This window comes from Ursus maritimus, unplaced genomic scaffold, assembly GCF_017311325.1.
Source record: "Ursus maritimus isolate PB19 unplaced genomic scaffold, ASM1731132v1 scaffold_5, whole genome shotgun sequence".
Lineage (NCBI taxonomy): Eukaryota > Metazoa > Chordata > Mammalia > Carnivora > Ursidae > Ursus > Ursus maritimus.
In genome coordinates, this window is record NW_024426663.1 from 24,714,245 (window position 1) to 24,729,887 (window position 15,643).

The window sequence follows — 15,643 nt, forward strand, 5'->3', positions numbered from 1 at the left end:
AGGTAAAAAAATTGAGTAGCATTGCGTAATAAGACTATGATTTCCATCATTTCCTTGTATGTGAACAAGTTTTCTCGGTGTTTAAATCTGTAAAAACAAAATAGGAGCAGAATTGAAGCTAAGCCATGACACATTTCCAGTTTTTAAGTAATATTTACTCACAGAAATGTGAATTGGGAAAAATAGCTCTAATCATCTCACTGAGATATATTTCTCTTTTTTAAAGATTTTATTTATTTCAGAGAGCAAGAGTGAGAGCGGGAGAACATGAGCAGAGGGAGGGGCAACGGAAGGGGGAGAGGGAGAGGGAGAAGCAGTTGCCCAGCTGAGCAGGGAGCCAAAAGCCCTTAGACCCCAGCACCCTGAGCCAAAGGCAGATGCTTAACCCACTGACCCACCCAAGCGCCTCCTGAGATAAAGTTCTAAGAAAATTTTACAATTTGCATAATTATCTTTCAAGTTTTGTAATAACGTAATACTGTTTTGGTCAATTGTATAATCAATAAATTACATTGATAATTCAATACGGGAAAAGATTTTAAACTTTTACACCTTTATGTTCACAAGAAAAATTAATTTTCAACTTTTAAATGTAAATTTTGATGTATATATGTTTGACAGCTAAATCAGTAGAAGACTTTCAGGCATATAAATGTATAATGTTTGTCTAAAATGGCTGAGTGTTAAACAAGTCTTTTTCTTCAAGCATTTTTAAAATGGATAATAGTAGGTATGAAACCACTATGGTATTTAGATTCCACTGAATATATTTAAAAGAGTAATGTTACTTGTTTATTTTGAAGCAATATTTAAAATATGCCAAATATAACATCGTTTAGAACTGTTTGACTTTATGATGAAAAATGGTTTTGTTGACAACTTTGTGATGGTAATATAAGCTTTAAAATTTTATTTTAGAATAAACACTACCAAAAATCATTTAAGACTTCCTCTTTAAGGCAGTAAACTTTTAATCTGCAGCAGGGATCATTTGATAGGCTCGGACAGAACTCTGAATTAAATTTTAATTAAAACCCAAGCTTTGCTTATTCTGTAAACACCTCAACAAAAACCATTTCTGTTCTTGTTTGGCATTCGCTTTCTTGTCCAGCTGGGGTCCAAACATACAGAAATGAGTAATAATGGGAAAAGATTATACAATTTTGAATGACTCACTCAAAGACCTTTATAAACTTTCTATTTAGACTTGTTTTAGAAAAGAATCATTTTCCTGAATTCTGGTTTGTTTAGCAAATGGCAATTGCAGCTTAAAAAAAAAAAAAAAGCCCAAATATCAGTACAAAAACATTGCTGTGGGCATTTTTCTTCAAAAACCATTTCACTGCATTTGTAATATTAGGAAACACAAAAAGAAACACATTAAAACACATTGACATCATTGAGTCTTTAGCTACTGATAATAACATCTTTGCCTGTTTCTAACATATATGTTGTCTCGTAGATTGTTTTCTTGGGAGACATTCATGCTCAGGTTATGCGCAAAATCTACTCTGAAACTCTTTGCAACCTATTACATTTTTTCTGTCCATTTCCAAACTCCCTAACTTTATTTTCCATGATATATGACTTCTGTACAATTAGCTCAAGGCTAACCCAGCTCCTCTTTCCTGTACTGTATTGAAAATTCACTTAAGATTAGCCAAGGTCTATTTGCTATCACATTAAGATGATATATCCCTCCCTCTACAATCTCTTACCTCTTTTCCATTTTAGCTACTCTGGAAGACTACCTCTTCTCAGTTGCCCCCAGTGGTAGGAGTACATTCTTCCACCTGATATGCAACCTGGCCTTTAGAAGCAGAAAACCCCCTCGGGGTGACTTTGAGTGCTACAAGCCTCCTTACACTTCTCACTCTGACCCAGTATTCTGGGTATTGGAACATCCCACAGACTCCATTCCTTGCACCTAGATCAATAAAAATTTGCTTGATGGGTTTATAAACATCTAATAAGAGTATATATGCACAAGTTATGAAAATTCTTGTCCACTCCCTTGGGTAATCCCTGTTTAAAGCTCTGGGTAAAAGATACGACAGACTGGATTGCGCATTATAAGGACAAGCTCAGCAAGGAAAAGAATCTCTTCTGCATCTATTCATGCCCAACTTCCCATATATTTTTGACATTCCAAGAAAGAAACCTCAAAATAATTTTCAACTCACCTTTGTCCTTTCTGATATCTTCCAACCTTAGAACATATCGTGGATTTGTTTTCCCAAATGATCCGTAAATATACTGAATAGAACGGGCTGTAAAATAATCCCCTTGGGAAGCGTCCAGTATAAAAACTTTATGTGGGCAGAGACCTGTCTAGCTCATTCTGGGCTGAATTTCCAGGGCCTAGGACAGTGCCTGACCACATAACATAGTAAGTACTCAATAAATAGGGATTGAATCAAACATTAAGGAATGGATGGAAAACTGGGTAGATAGAAATGACGTTTTTGACATCTTCTGATCACTTTTTAGTTAGAGTCTTCTAGTCAGTAAATTGACCTCCTAAATGTATAACAATTGGAACATAATATTTTGTATTTTTCTTGAGGCTATCATGCAGGCTCTGGAGATCAACTGCATCGACTACAAACTAATTATGTGACTTTGGACGAAGGACTTGAGTTTTCTACAGCTGATCTCTCATTAATCAGATAGTGACAGCACCTCCTTCACAGGCCTGTCGGGAGATGTACACATAAAGCCCTTGGTCTGGTTTACAGGAAACGTTCTGTAATGTGAGGTATTGCTTTTCCTACTGCATGCTTCTTTCACACGTGAGATTAATGCCTAATCGTGTAGATGTAAACACTATTGGAATTACTCTATTTTTGCAGGTCCATATATAATCACTTCTCTGCTAGCCACAAAATCCTTTCATCCAAGCCAGCAGCTTGACTTTGTGATGGAACTAGAACGTAAAAAATGTCGGTGCACACTAGCATTTCGAGTTGTAAATAACCAGACCAGTCACAGTATAGTAAAAGAAGGACTTTAGGTTTCTTTGGTGAAACAAAAGCAGGTATAAAAAGTTACAAAGGTTTTAGATTTTCATTCACAAAAAAAAAAAAAAAAAAAAAGTAAAAACCCCAACAGTCATTCACATTTTACACTATACACGTTATAATATAAATACAGGAATGTATTATGTGCATTGTAATGAAAGAGAAAAATTGAAACCTAAGAGGTCAACACAGTGTTGTTCTGTGCTCTGAACACTCGGAGGTGGATTATACTTGGCGCAGCAACCAAGGGAACTTGCTCGAAGACGCTGATGATGGTGGGAGCTACTGTTGTTTCTTCCAAGCCAAAGGAGGTTTCATGGAAACAAATCCGTGTTGGGTCTGCTCCTCTTGCATTTTACTTGTTGTCTACTCTTCTCAAGATTGTTCTAACTGAAATTAGGGAAGGACTCCTAAATGCCTTCTTTCCATTACAGGGCTTTCCTTAAACATTACGTTAAGTGGATAACGATTCAAATTCATCTTCAGCAGTCACTTTATTCAAATAAAGGGGAGAAACCACAGTAGGAAGAGATAGGGAGAAACGTCAACGTGTACACGCCACCTAACAGGAAGAAATACCCACGCTCCGTCTGCAGCTCCTTGCTTAGAATGGGCAAACACCATTTGCTGAAAGCTATACATTTTCCACTGTTCTCATAATAAACACTGAATGCGTTCTATCCATCACATTATTTCATCAGGGACAAAATACCTAGATTATATGGTCCCAAATGGTGTGGGGGAAGCATAAAGGCTAACACTGAAAAATAACTAGCATAGTAGGTCAATTTTCAGGTTTGGGGGAAAATAACATCCAATAAATTAAATCAGTATGGCTTACTTCATTTATTTATGTATGCTTCACAGCTGCAGCATTCATACATGAACATTCAAAACTTTATAAAAGATTAAAATGGTTATATATACAAAATTTCTTTCTTTGAATGTGTGTTGTTGTTTTAACCATCCCCCACCCTCCAGAACCCTTAGGTCTATATCCATTTGAAATGTGTTGATCTGTAACCTTGCAAGTTAGTGTTATGAAAGCCATTAAAAAGGAGACCTGGTTGAGTTAATAATTAGCACTTTGACCCCTAAAAAATGCTCCTGGTCCTAGAAAAGTCCTCCATTCAGGCCTTTCTTGTAAGTGAAGAAAAAGGAATGCAGCAAAGGAGAGTTCCACGGTGCAGTCCCTAGTTCTGTGGGGATCCTGTCAGCCAGGCTCAGCATCACATGGAAGCAAACGGCACTTATGGCTGACATGGCGCCGTGACCTACAAGACCTTGTGTTTGTTAGTTGTCCAGGAAAAGCCGTCCTCAGTCTTGCTGACAAAGGGCAAGTGAAACCATTTCCAGCCTAAACAAACTACAAAAAGCAGCCGAACCAATGATTAAAGACCTCTGAGGCTCCATAATCATCATTAAATATGCCCAAACTCTGTGTGACTTTTTATTTTATATACAGGATTAAAATCAACATTAAATCATCTTATTTACATTGCCATTGGTGCTGAAATGGAGCTTTTTAAATAGTACAGTAGGCTGGTATACATTATAAAATGGTCTGCACTGGAGGCAAATAGAAAACTAAAGAAATTAGATAGGCTGGAAACGGTTACTTTCTGCCCTCATTTTCTTTCATTTTGTTAGCTTTCTTTTTGAATGCCAATACTTTCATTTAAAACGTTTTGGGAGCACAGCAACCCCAAATGACTGGACGGTGGTCCAAAAATCCAAACCAACTGATAATACTTCTCGAGGTGATAGGAAAGGCACAGGAAGTTAGGACTTTGGCTGAAATGATGAAAACACATGTTCGCCATTTTAGGGATCAGCGCCTGGACTCCTGCCACCTCCGGCTCCAACGGTGATCATGTTTTGATGTATTTATTGAATTGTCCTTTGCTGATGAGGAATTTTTAAAGTATTTCTTAGAGTAAGTCCTTTGGTATGCAGACGCTACATGGAAGGAAAGAAAGAAAGAAAGAAAACACAACAATATTACTTGCTCCATACCCTAAACTACCAATACCATAGCCGTAAAATGAGGGTGTCTAGTAGTTGTTATAGCACGGTTGTCCATTCTTTCTAAAGGACCACTTACGGTTCATGCAGGTAATTTTAGGCATAGCCCATCTTCCATTTCCTAGGCAACGGATAGTTGGAAGGTGGCGTTGAATGAAACCATCTTTGCAGTGATATCTAATCAGGGAGTTGATTTCATAACGAGGTTTCATCTTTCCAAAGGTCTTGGCATTTTCTACAACAGGGGGCTGGCCGCAAGCAACTAAAGAAAAGTAAAGTGGGTTACAGCCAATAAGGTAGATATTTCTATTAGTATGAATCTTTTTTTTCTGCTACCCAACCAAGCACCCTCATCAAAGGAAATCATTTAGAACTAAAGAATTGAAATTTTTCAAGAGAAATACTAAATCCTGAGGCTCTGGGCCTAGTTTAAATCTTAGATTATATCACCTGCAGTCGTGTTTTATTAAAAATCATTGAGCTAAATGATCATATATTCAACTATCCATCTGGAAGGGTCACTTTTTGAAAAATTCCAAATTAAAAAGCACCTGTCGCATGCCAACATGTGGCTTGTCGGTATTGTCTCCATCAGCATCCTGAAGTTTGTATTTATTACCCACCTTCAACTGGGACAATAATGGATATGTGACAATTAACTATCACAGTCACCTCCCTGAAAAAACTTACAATCCATAACAACATTGTAGTTCTAAAATATGGATAAAATAAATGTGGACAAAACATAGATTCCTAAGTATAAAGAAAATATCTCTGGTTCCCTTTATGTTTATTTTCCCTGTCTGTCTTCTGCCTGGAAACAGGGGGAAACTCAAGACATAGTATTCATGCCTCAGCTTCGTAATTAACTTATAAATATAAATTTCAACTCTTCAGAAGGGTAAATAAAGGTAAAGCCTGGAATATATAACCATCATTTTAAAGTTACAATGAGAAATTCTGAATATCAACAAACCTAGCAATGTAGAAATAATAATAAAGAAATAGCAGTAAAAGAAAACTTGCAGTTTTGAAATTCAAAAACCTGGGAAAATTGATTCAACTGAATTTGTATTAACTTACAGTTTCATTCAACATTAGTGTGGTTGTTTTAAATTATATACTTCAATAATTAACTTTTATTGACTGTGTTTTGCTATATGTCTCTAATAAAAATATAACTTAACTTCAATATGATTTCCCTAAATGGCACATCCTTTCCATAGTTTACTTTGAGAATTCTGAATCACAAAGCCCATGTCATATGCTCTCATGAAATTATGCAAATCAACGGGACAATGATTACCAGAAATCTTGGTACCAAGATGTTTGGATGTCAACATCCTAATATCAAAAGTTTACAAACATTAAATTTATTTACATAGTCAGAAGGCTGTTTACAACCATATTCTTTTGCAATGGCAAATGTGGTTTCACTTAAATATTTTGTTCCTCTAATTTGCTTCTGCCTGACAAAACAGCTTGGAACATTTTGACCTCGTGACAAAGTTATCTTTAAAGAAACACAATACGAGCATATCTTTTTACTCACGTAAGACATTGTCACTCAGACATAACCTAAAAATAGATTATGAAGTCATACTACCTATAACTAAGAAATTAGAACTATTTGTGCATGTGAATATTTGATCTTCACAAATTCCTATAAGATAAACCGCAATTTCTAGAAAAATATGTCATTTTCAACTACACTATGTATATGGATCAACGATAACTCCAATCTGGAATATCTGTAGCCTATACTGGTCCAGATATATTAGCAAGTATCAGAGAGAATGAAACCAAAGAGATATAGAAGGTTAAAAACTATCAATTAGATAAATCATTTATACTTGATTCTGTGCTATGCCAACAAATTAAAAGTTGTCATTATCAATGTATAGATTTCTTCCAAAATGATATATGAAGACTTATAATAAAGCTAAAATAATTCAATGAGTGCAGTACTGGGAAGGACAGGCAAATAGACCAGAAATAGATCCATGCATACATGCTCGATACTTGACAGAAGCCACATGGCGAAAAAGTGGGGGAAAGGTAGTTTTTTCACTTGGACAACTGGGTATTATTATGGATGAAAATGTACTTGGTTCCCTACCTCAGAGAATACATGGGAAATCAATTCTAGATGGTTTAAATATAAAAATAAAGAAGGCAAAAACTATAAAACATTTAGAAAACAATATGGAATATCTTTCTGACTTTAGGGTAGGTAAAAAAACAAAAAGGTTTGAACCATAAAGGAAAATGCAACAAAATGGAGAATTCTGTTCATCAATAAATACCACAGTATAAAAGTAAAAACAATGTACAAACTGGGAGAAGATATATGCAACATATATAATTGTCAAAGGATTACTAACCAGGATATTAAAAGGATGCTAATAAATCATATAAAAGAAAAGCAATCAATTTTTAAAAATAAGGAATAGATATGAACAGAAGCTGTACAGAAGAGCTATAAGGGAATGACATGTGAGCGTATGAAATGCTATTCAGGGAAAAGTATCCAAGAAAATGCAAATGAAATCACAAGAGATAACATTTCATACCCATTAGATTGGCAAAAATTTTAAAATTCAATAATACCAATCGTTAGAGAAGACGTAGAGTAACAGGACCTCTCACACACTGCTGGTGGGAGTGCAAATTGGTACAACTACTTTGGAAAACAATACGGCATTTTTTAGTAAATTTGATGGTACATATATCCTATGACTCAGCAATGTCACTCCTGGAAAAATACCCCACGGGAGCTCCCAAAGGCCAGCTAGGAACAGGTTCAAGCCTGTTGACTGAAACAGGGTTTATAAGAGCAAAAACACCCAAAATAACCCAAATGTTTACTGACAGGAGAATTGGTAAACAAACTATTATGGAGTTAGGGATACATAACACACTATAAGCAGCAAAGTGAAGAAATACAGCTGAATGTATCAACATGGATACATCTCACGAACGATGCTGAACAAAAAAAGCAAGTCACAAAATACATACAGAATGATTCTACTTGAAGCTCAAAAATGTGCAAAACAAAACAATTTGCTGTTTACAAATACAAGCATGTGTGATGATACTAAAGTGAAAAGTGAGGGAATGAAGTCGTCATCTACGGTTGGAACTGGTAAGTAAACAGATGGGACTGTAAGGGGCCTGCAGGTGCTCCAAACATGAGCGGGCAGCACGCACTACGCTCTTAAAAAACATGCTTTGAGAGTGACGTTGCCAAGGACAACTAGCAGCTATTCAAGAACGAGACACCCCCGAGAGAATGCTCGTATAGGGAGGTGAGGTTGAAGCACCCCCTGCACCACACAGACCAAGACAGATGACACTAGCAGGATAAGAGAAGGGGTTAAAGGTTGATCACTTTGCTCCTCCCCCAGGACTGTGCGGCACCCTGTGCAGAGGTCTTTCCTGAGCCGCAGGTTCCCGAAGTTGCAAAAACAACCCCCGGAAGACAACCAGCCTCCCCAGCATTGTGGGATGCTTTGTGGGCAATCTACTCTGCTCTTGCACCACAGGACTTACAGCGGGAACCCTGGGGTCCAGCCACTGGGAATGTGACTGTGACTGCGAAGCGGGAGGGCCTCCAACAACCAGCACTTGAACCTTGGCGGACCCAACTCATACCTGCAGCGCCTAACGAACGAGTAACCCCAGGCAGCAGCTTGCCTTACCTGCAGAGCACAGGCAAAGGCACGCTCTGACCAGGGACCTTGGCGGGGCACAGATCTGCCTTATTCAGATCCCCAAATGAGGAGATTTGCCAGCCCCAGAGCCTGGTTTGCCCACATCTAGGAAAGGTGCTGAGTCACAGCCCCACCTGCTGTGGAGAGTGTCTTCCAGTCCCTCTGACCAGGAGGGCTGACGACAACTCCAAACAACCCAATTAAAAACTGGGCAAAGGACCTGAAGAGACATTTCTCCAAAGATATATGAAAGGCCAAAAGGTAGGTGAAAAGATGCTCAACATCACTAGTCCTGAGGGAATGCAAGTTAAAACCATGATGACATTTCACCTCAAGCTTATTTGAATGGCTAGCATCAAAAAGACAAGAGATAACAGACGCCGGTGAGGATGCGGAGAAAAGGGAACTCTTGTGAGATTGTAAATTGATACAGATACTGGGAAAGTAAGGAGGAGGTTTGGGGGAACCTCAAAAAAGTAAAATAGAACTGCTATATATCCAGTAATTCTGCTTCTGGGAACATATCCAAAGGTAACAAAAACACTAGCGCTGAAAGATACCTGCACCCCCATGTTCACTGCAGCATTACCCACAATAGCCAAGACCTGGAAACACCTGAGTGTCCTCCAGGAGATGAGTACATAAAGAAGCTGTGGAATACATACATACATGTACAACAGAGTACTATTCGGCCGTGACGAATGAGGAAATCCTACTATCTAGGACACCACGAAGGGACCCTGAGGGCATAATCCAAGTGAAGTATGTCCAACAGAGAAAGACAGATACTGTACGATCCCCCTTACATGTGGAATCTCAAGCAAATCTAAAACCTAAATCTAAATACGTGGAAACTAAAACAAACAAAAAAACAGGAAGAGGAGAGAAATATATAAAGAAACCAAACAGACTCATAGAACAGGAGATCAGACATGTGGTTACCAGGGTTGGGGGTAGGAGGTGGGGGAATTGGAGGAAAGCGGTCAAAGGTACAAACTTCCAGTTGTAAGATACGTAAGTACTGAGGGTGTAATGTAAGCTGAGGACTGTGGCTAACGCTGCTGCTTGACATACAGGAAAGTTGAGGAGAGTAAATCCTAAGAGTTCTCATCACAAGAACATTTTTTTCCCCTTTATTCTTTTCTTCTTTCTTTTCTTTTTATTTTACTATGTGAGAAGATGGATATTAGCCAAACTGTGGTAATCATTTCACAATATATGTAAATCAAGCCATCACCTGGTATGCCTTAAACCTACACAGTGATTTATGAATTATCTCTCCGTAAAACTGGAAAATATAATTCTCTTTACAAGTATTAACTGAAAGTAGAATTACTTAGGTCTGTATGTGTAAAGGTGTCTAAGATAATCTGAAAGGAGAAACGAGTCTTTTATGAAAGTCTACATTTATAAAATTCTCCAGCGTATTGCTTAACAAAGAACTAAGTCTCTATGACTAAAAGTCCAACAGTAGGATGATAAAATACAAGAATCATTTTGTTTTGTTTTGTTTTGTTTTGTTTTGTTTTGTTTTGTTTTCCCTTTAATGAGGTGGGGCCAATGTTTTATAAATCTCCTTCCCCCTCGGGAAATGCAAACCATGGTGCTGTTTTTGTGAAACCTTTGTAGCTATAGGGCTGTGGTGGTCAACCTGGAGCAATTCTCTTCCTCTCCCTCCCTCCCCAGGGATAGGTGGTGAAGTCTAGAGACACTGACAGTACAAAGGAAAGGAGGAAGACGTGGAGTGGAGGAGAACGTTATTGGCCTTCAGTGCACTGAGGGCAGAAGTCCTGCTAAACCTCTTTAACGCACAGGATAGCCCGCACAACTAAGCACTGTCTGGACCAAAAGATGAACAGTGCTGCTGTTGAGAAACCCTGCTTTAGGAAAAAATAACAGGGGAACTAGAAGAATGCTCGGATCACAAAGAGAAAAGTGTGACTCCAGGGAACATTTGGAGACCTAAGAAGACAAACATGACATTCAGATTGACAAACAGCTCATTAAATACTTCTTACACTAGAAACAAGGAAAACAGAAAACACTTGATTTGCTATTTTCATGAGTCCCGTGGCAGAAATACGGGAGTAATGCACGTAGCCAGGGAAGCTGCTCATATACAGAAAGGGTATTCAGAGTCAATTCTGCTTTAGTAAGAGAATAACAGAGAGATAGGCCAACAGTTGAGTTTCATCTGAGCTCTGTGCATCTCAGTGTTTTCTTTCTTCTGACAGAATTTCTTACTGTTAGAGTGGAAGTCTTTCCTAAAATATCTACAGAGTGTGTATTTTTAGTTGATTATTTTTTATCCAAAGACAAATCAAATGGATTTCATATTTTGCATTTGTACTCTAACTCAATGAAACAGTCTGGGTAAATTTAGAGGCTAAATTTTCATGTTCTAACACCATTATCAATTGTAAGCAGGTTAAAAAAATTTTATAGAATTCCTATTTTTTAAAGAAAGAAGTCTAGACAGTGTGCCTTAGAAGTTCAAACACACTGGTCAATAATAAACACTTTTTAAAATCAGGATTCGTAATTTTATCTGTTTAATGTCAACTAAGCAATTCTCATTACAGAGCTTACATTTCAAATGCTATTATTTTATCACATGTTGAAGGTTTTCAGCCAGAGATACAGCAATTTTGTTTTGTGCTATTGTTTACACACAAGGAGCTTCTAAGGGAATGATGAAAAAATTCAAATGCCTACAAAGGCCAGGCACTTAAGTACAATGAGGGAAGGAGCCAAGAGCTGGAGACTGTAGTCCCCACTGAAGGAGAGTGTTGGTTTTCAGCTCCAGCACTTCAAAGCACTCATAAATTTGAACACGGACCAAATGGTACCAGTACTTATTTTTCTACAAAAGTAAAAAATCCAGATTATTTTATAAGTATCCCAATTTTTAAATGTTGATAACTCGTTTTTCTTAATGTTCACATCAGAATAAACAGGTGGATAGGCTCTTCGACAGCACTTTGTTTTTCTTAAAGATACTGCCAGGTAGCTGCCTTTTTTTTTTTTTAATATAAATGCTACATTGTTAACTTAGCATCTGAAATTTAAGGTAAAGACATTACTGAAAACAAACGTTTCAAATGTATTGGAAGAGTGAAATATTCCAGAGGCAGCAAGAGACGTCACACGTGACATTCAGTTCGTGTCTTGAAGGAATGAAGTTTATTCTTCCTGAACGCACTTGATAACTGAAATGCAGATTAAGTACATTATTAATTAATCATTACCTGTTCCTTTCTTGCAGGTATAGGTGAGATGATAATTGCAGGGAACATCATTCCATTGGCCATTCTCATGCCAAATGATTACAACACAATCTTCTCCAGCAGAAAAGAAGCTGTCTGGCTGGTTGGGCCTCCAGTTCTCATATTGCTGTGAAAATGGAGGAAGAACAGAACTAACTACTTGATGGTTAAAAAGTAGTAAATGATAAGAGTGATGGGGCCATAACGTGACAATGGAATTAGAAAGACTCAACAACTTCTTTTGAACTATCTAATTAAAATGATTTTCATGGTAAAGAAAAAGACTTTTACACTCTGAGTGGAAAAAATATATATCTCAAAGTCTCTCTTCAACAAACATGTATTTTTTTCCCTTTGGCAGTGAGTTATGTCTGAGAAATTTTGTTCTAGTCATCCCAGATTTCAAAATATATAATCAATGCTCAACTTCAGAAATTTAATCATGTTATTATTATTAAACATAACAATATTAGTGGAAGTGGAAGTAGAGAAAAAAATCCATAATCTCGTCACTCTGTCATGTTTTCTCCCAGGCCTTACCTGCAGGTATAATTTAATGTAGTTGTGATTATAATACAATAGGATTTTTATTCTTTCTTTTACATCTTATCACTTTAAAGTACCTTTTCTTGCCTTATTTAATGTGATTGTTTTTATCTAAGTTCATTTATTTGGTTAAAAGAACTGAGATGTTTGCTATATTTATTTTTCAGTTATCCAATATACATACACCTATCATTTCATATTCAACCTTCCTGAGTAATTCTGTTTCAGATGTGATTCCTGTGTGCACCACACAGTTAAGTTTTGCTTTATGATCTAAACTAGAAGTTGTTTTCTCTTAATAGGAACATTTATCACATTTAAGTATATTGACATAAAAGATAAGCTTTTAAAAATATTTCTTACTATGGGGCGCTGGGTGGCTCAGTCGGTTAAGCATCTAACTCTTGGTTTTGGTTCAGGTCATGATCTCATGGGCTCCAAGCTCAGTGGGTGGATGCTTGAGAGTCTCTCCCTCTGCCCTTCCCCCAACTCACACATGGGTGTGTGTGCATGAGCTCTCTCTCTCGAATAAATAAATCTTTAAAAAATACATATACTATAAAATATATATTTGCTTTTCTTTGTGCAATTTACGTTCAGATGTATTGAATTTTACTGATTTGATGTTTTTCTATTGGTTATCTTTATATCTGTGTCTTTGTGTCTTTAGATGCTATCTTTTTTAAAAGATTTTATTTATTTATTTGTCAGAGAGAGAGAGAGCAAGCACAAGCAGGGGGAGCAGCAGGCTCCCCGCTAAGAAGGAGCCTGATGCAGGACTCGATCCCAGAACTCTGGGATCATGACCTGAGCCGAAGGCAGACGCTTAACCAACTAAGCCACCCAGGCATCCCTAGATGGTATCTTTTGATTCCCCAGTCTGAGCAATGATATATAACCAGAAATATCTTTTACCTTCTGTCAAAGTAACACCTGTCATTTGTTTAGCACCTAGAATGGATGAAGCCTCTTCTAGGTTCTTGGTATGCATTATCTCTTAAAAGCATCCAGCAGGATTGAGAGTAACCTGAACCTCTGAGATGTTAGGCACCCAAGATTCTTGGGTTTACATTAATTTATTATTACCTTAAAATGCTGCCCCCATAGCCTATAATTATATGAAAAACACAGGCCCTGCCTATTCAAAAATAATAAACTTTGGACTATAAATCAGAGAGTGACCGCCTAGTCTTGGGTCTCCTTGTAACTAGAATGTGACATGGGATACGTTTGTTCAGTGTCTTTCAGGCTCAACTTGAGAATCACTTTGCCAATATGCTTTGCCTACCGTCATGTTGCACATCTTACATTAATGCTGACAACACAGGTGAACACAAACTGCCTTCACTCAGTAGAAGGACAGATTCAGGTTGATGTAATGATGGCTAATAGGACTATCTTTTCTGGGCCTACAGATTTATAAGTCTTTCCTTGAATTATATTTAAAATAAGGCTGTGGCTTGAAGTGAATTAAGAGATTTTATTTGGGAAAGATAAAGTTGGGGAAGAAAAAACTGTATGTAAGAGTAAAGCAACTGTTTCCAATTCGGGGCATGCCAAAAAACCAAAACCAACCAACCAAACAAACAAAAAGCACCATGGCTACCTTTTACGTCTTTTAAAAACACATAATAAAATAGCTTAGAGAATATCTGTATTTTTTCTTTCTTCTCAGAAAAAAAAAGAGCTTTCAAAACTTTTAAGTAGGGTAAAAACCTTGATCTTTGATAAAATAATTTGTGAGAAGATCTAAAGTTTGAAAGCCTCCAGATTAAGAGACTTTCTACTTTTCCTTCAATCTATTTGCATAGCTTTGCTTTAAAAGCCTCCTCAATCATGCCAAAATTAAGATAGGAGATAAGAGATCCCCGCTATGTAAAAAAGAGTCTTTGGAAAGTAATAAAATTGCAAAGAACCAAGGGAAGCTTAATAAAGGCTGTGGTTTTTTTGTTTCCGTTTGTTTTTTGTGGGCTGTTTTTGGTTTGTCTGCTTTTACCAAAACACAGAATGAAGGGTGTTATTTTTCTGGTGGAAATCCAGAAATTATATGGACTGAAATCCAATTCTAGTAGCCTAAATGGTACCACTGAGTTACGGTCCAGACGGCCTTGGAAAGGATGCTCACAGGACCATACTCACAGAAGTGTCTCTGAGCGGCAGGTCTCCCTGCAACCAGGAACTGACATTTGCTCTAGAAATGGGTTTCTAATTATTTCTCTATTTCCTTCTCTTTGCTAACTTCCCTTCCCTTATCATCTCTCCCCCTTCACCCATGAAGCCTTTTTTTGTCTTTTTGCTAGTCTTTTTAAGTAGATCATAAACAAGGAAATGGAACAAAAAAGCAGAGATAGAAGTCACATTCAGCCTGTTGCTGATGTATATAACTAAATGGTCGTTAACAGACAAGTTAAAACAGGATCAAAATAAAAATTGTTAAATGAAATGAAATGAATAAGCAAAGGAATAGGAATTCCTTGAAACTAACAAAGATCTGTATTTAATACTTTTTAATGGCCAAAGGTTGCAGAATTCCTCAAATATTTATGGATTTTGGAACTCAATGATTTCTAGCTTACTTTCTAACTAACCTCTTACGGAAATGAGTAAAAGTCAAAGGTGGAAAATGTTCCAACATTTCAACAGGACGTGCAGACTGTGCAATGCTCCCTGCTTCCCTGCCCCTCCCCACACTGCTCATGTCTCTCCCTTGCTTTGTCTTCGCAACAACTATTAACTTCTAACGTCCCATATAATTTATGTGTTGTAGTTTCTTCTTCTTAGTAGAATGTAAGCTCATTGAAGACATGAATTTGGGGTGCTTTTGTTTACTACTGTATCCTCAGGGCTAGGAATTACACCTGGCACACACTGGTACTGTTTAATAAATAATTTGATATTTAGGAATAATGAACAACAGCGTGTGTTGCATTCTTCCTTATCCATATCTACTTCTAATCGAAGATGTTGCCTGCTGCTACCAAATGGTGGGAGAGACAGGCAGTAACCATTCTGGAAAATGGTTGGTAATATGTATCAAGAGCCTCAAAAAGTTCCAACCCTTAGACCCCCTAAT

The 15,643-nt window shown here is 37.3% G+C and overlaps 1 protein-coding gene across 4 annotated transcripts in view; it reads right to left on the reverse strand.

The window, feature by feature from the left end:
• Positions 1-3,851: 3,851 nt before the first annotated feature.
• Positions 3,852-15,643, reverse strand: part of VCAN (versican) — a 178,142-nt gene continuing 166,350 nt past the window's right edge. For all 4 annotated transcript variants that reach the window (XM_040622121.1, XM_040622119.1, XM_040622117.1 and 1 more), the window contains 3 exons: positions 12,007-12,151; positions 5,125-5,307; positions 3,852-4,979 (listed from right to left, as the gene is read on the reverse strand). In XM_040622121.1, the coding sequence (XP_040478055.1) occupies positions 4,852-4,979; positions 5,125-5,307; positions 12,007-12,151 (456 nt within the window). In that variant the 3' untranslated portion in view covers positions 3,852-4,851. The remainder of the gene's footprint in view (positions 4,980-5,124; positions 5,308-12,006; positions 12,152-15,643) is intronic.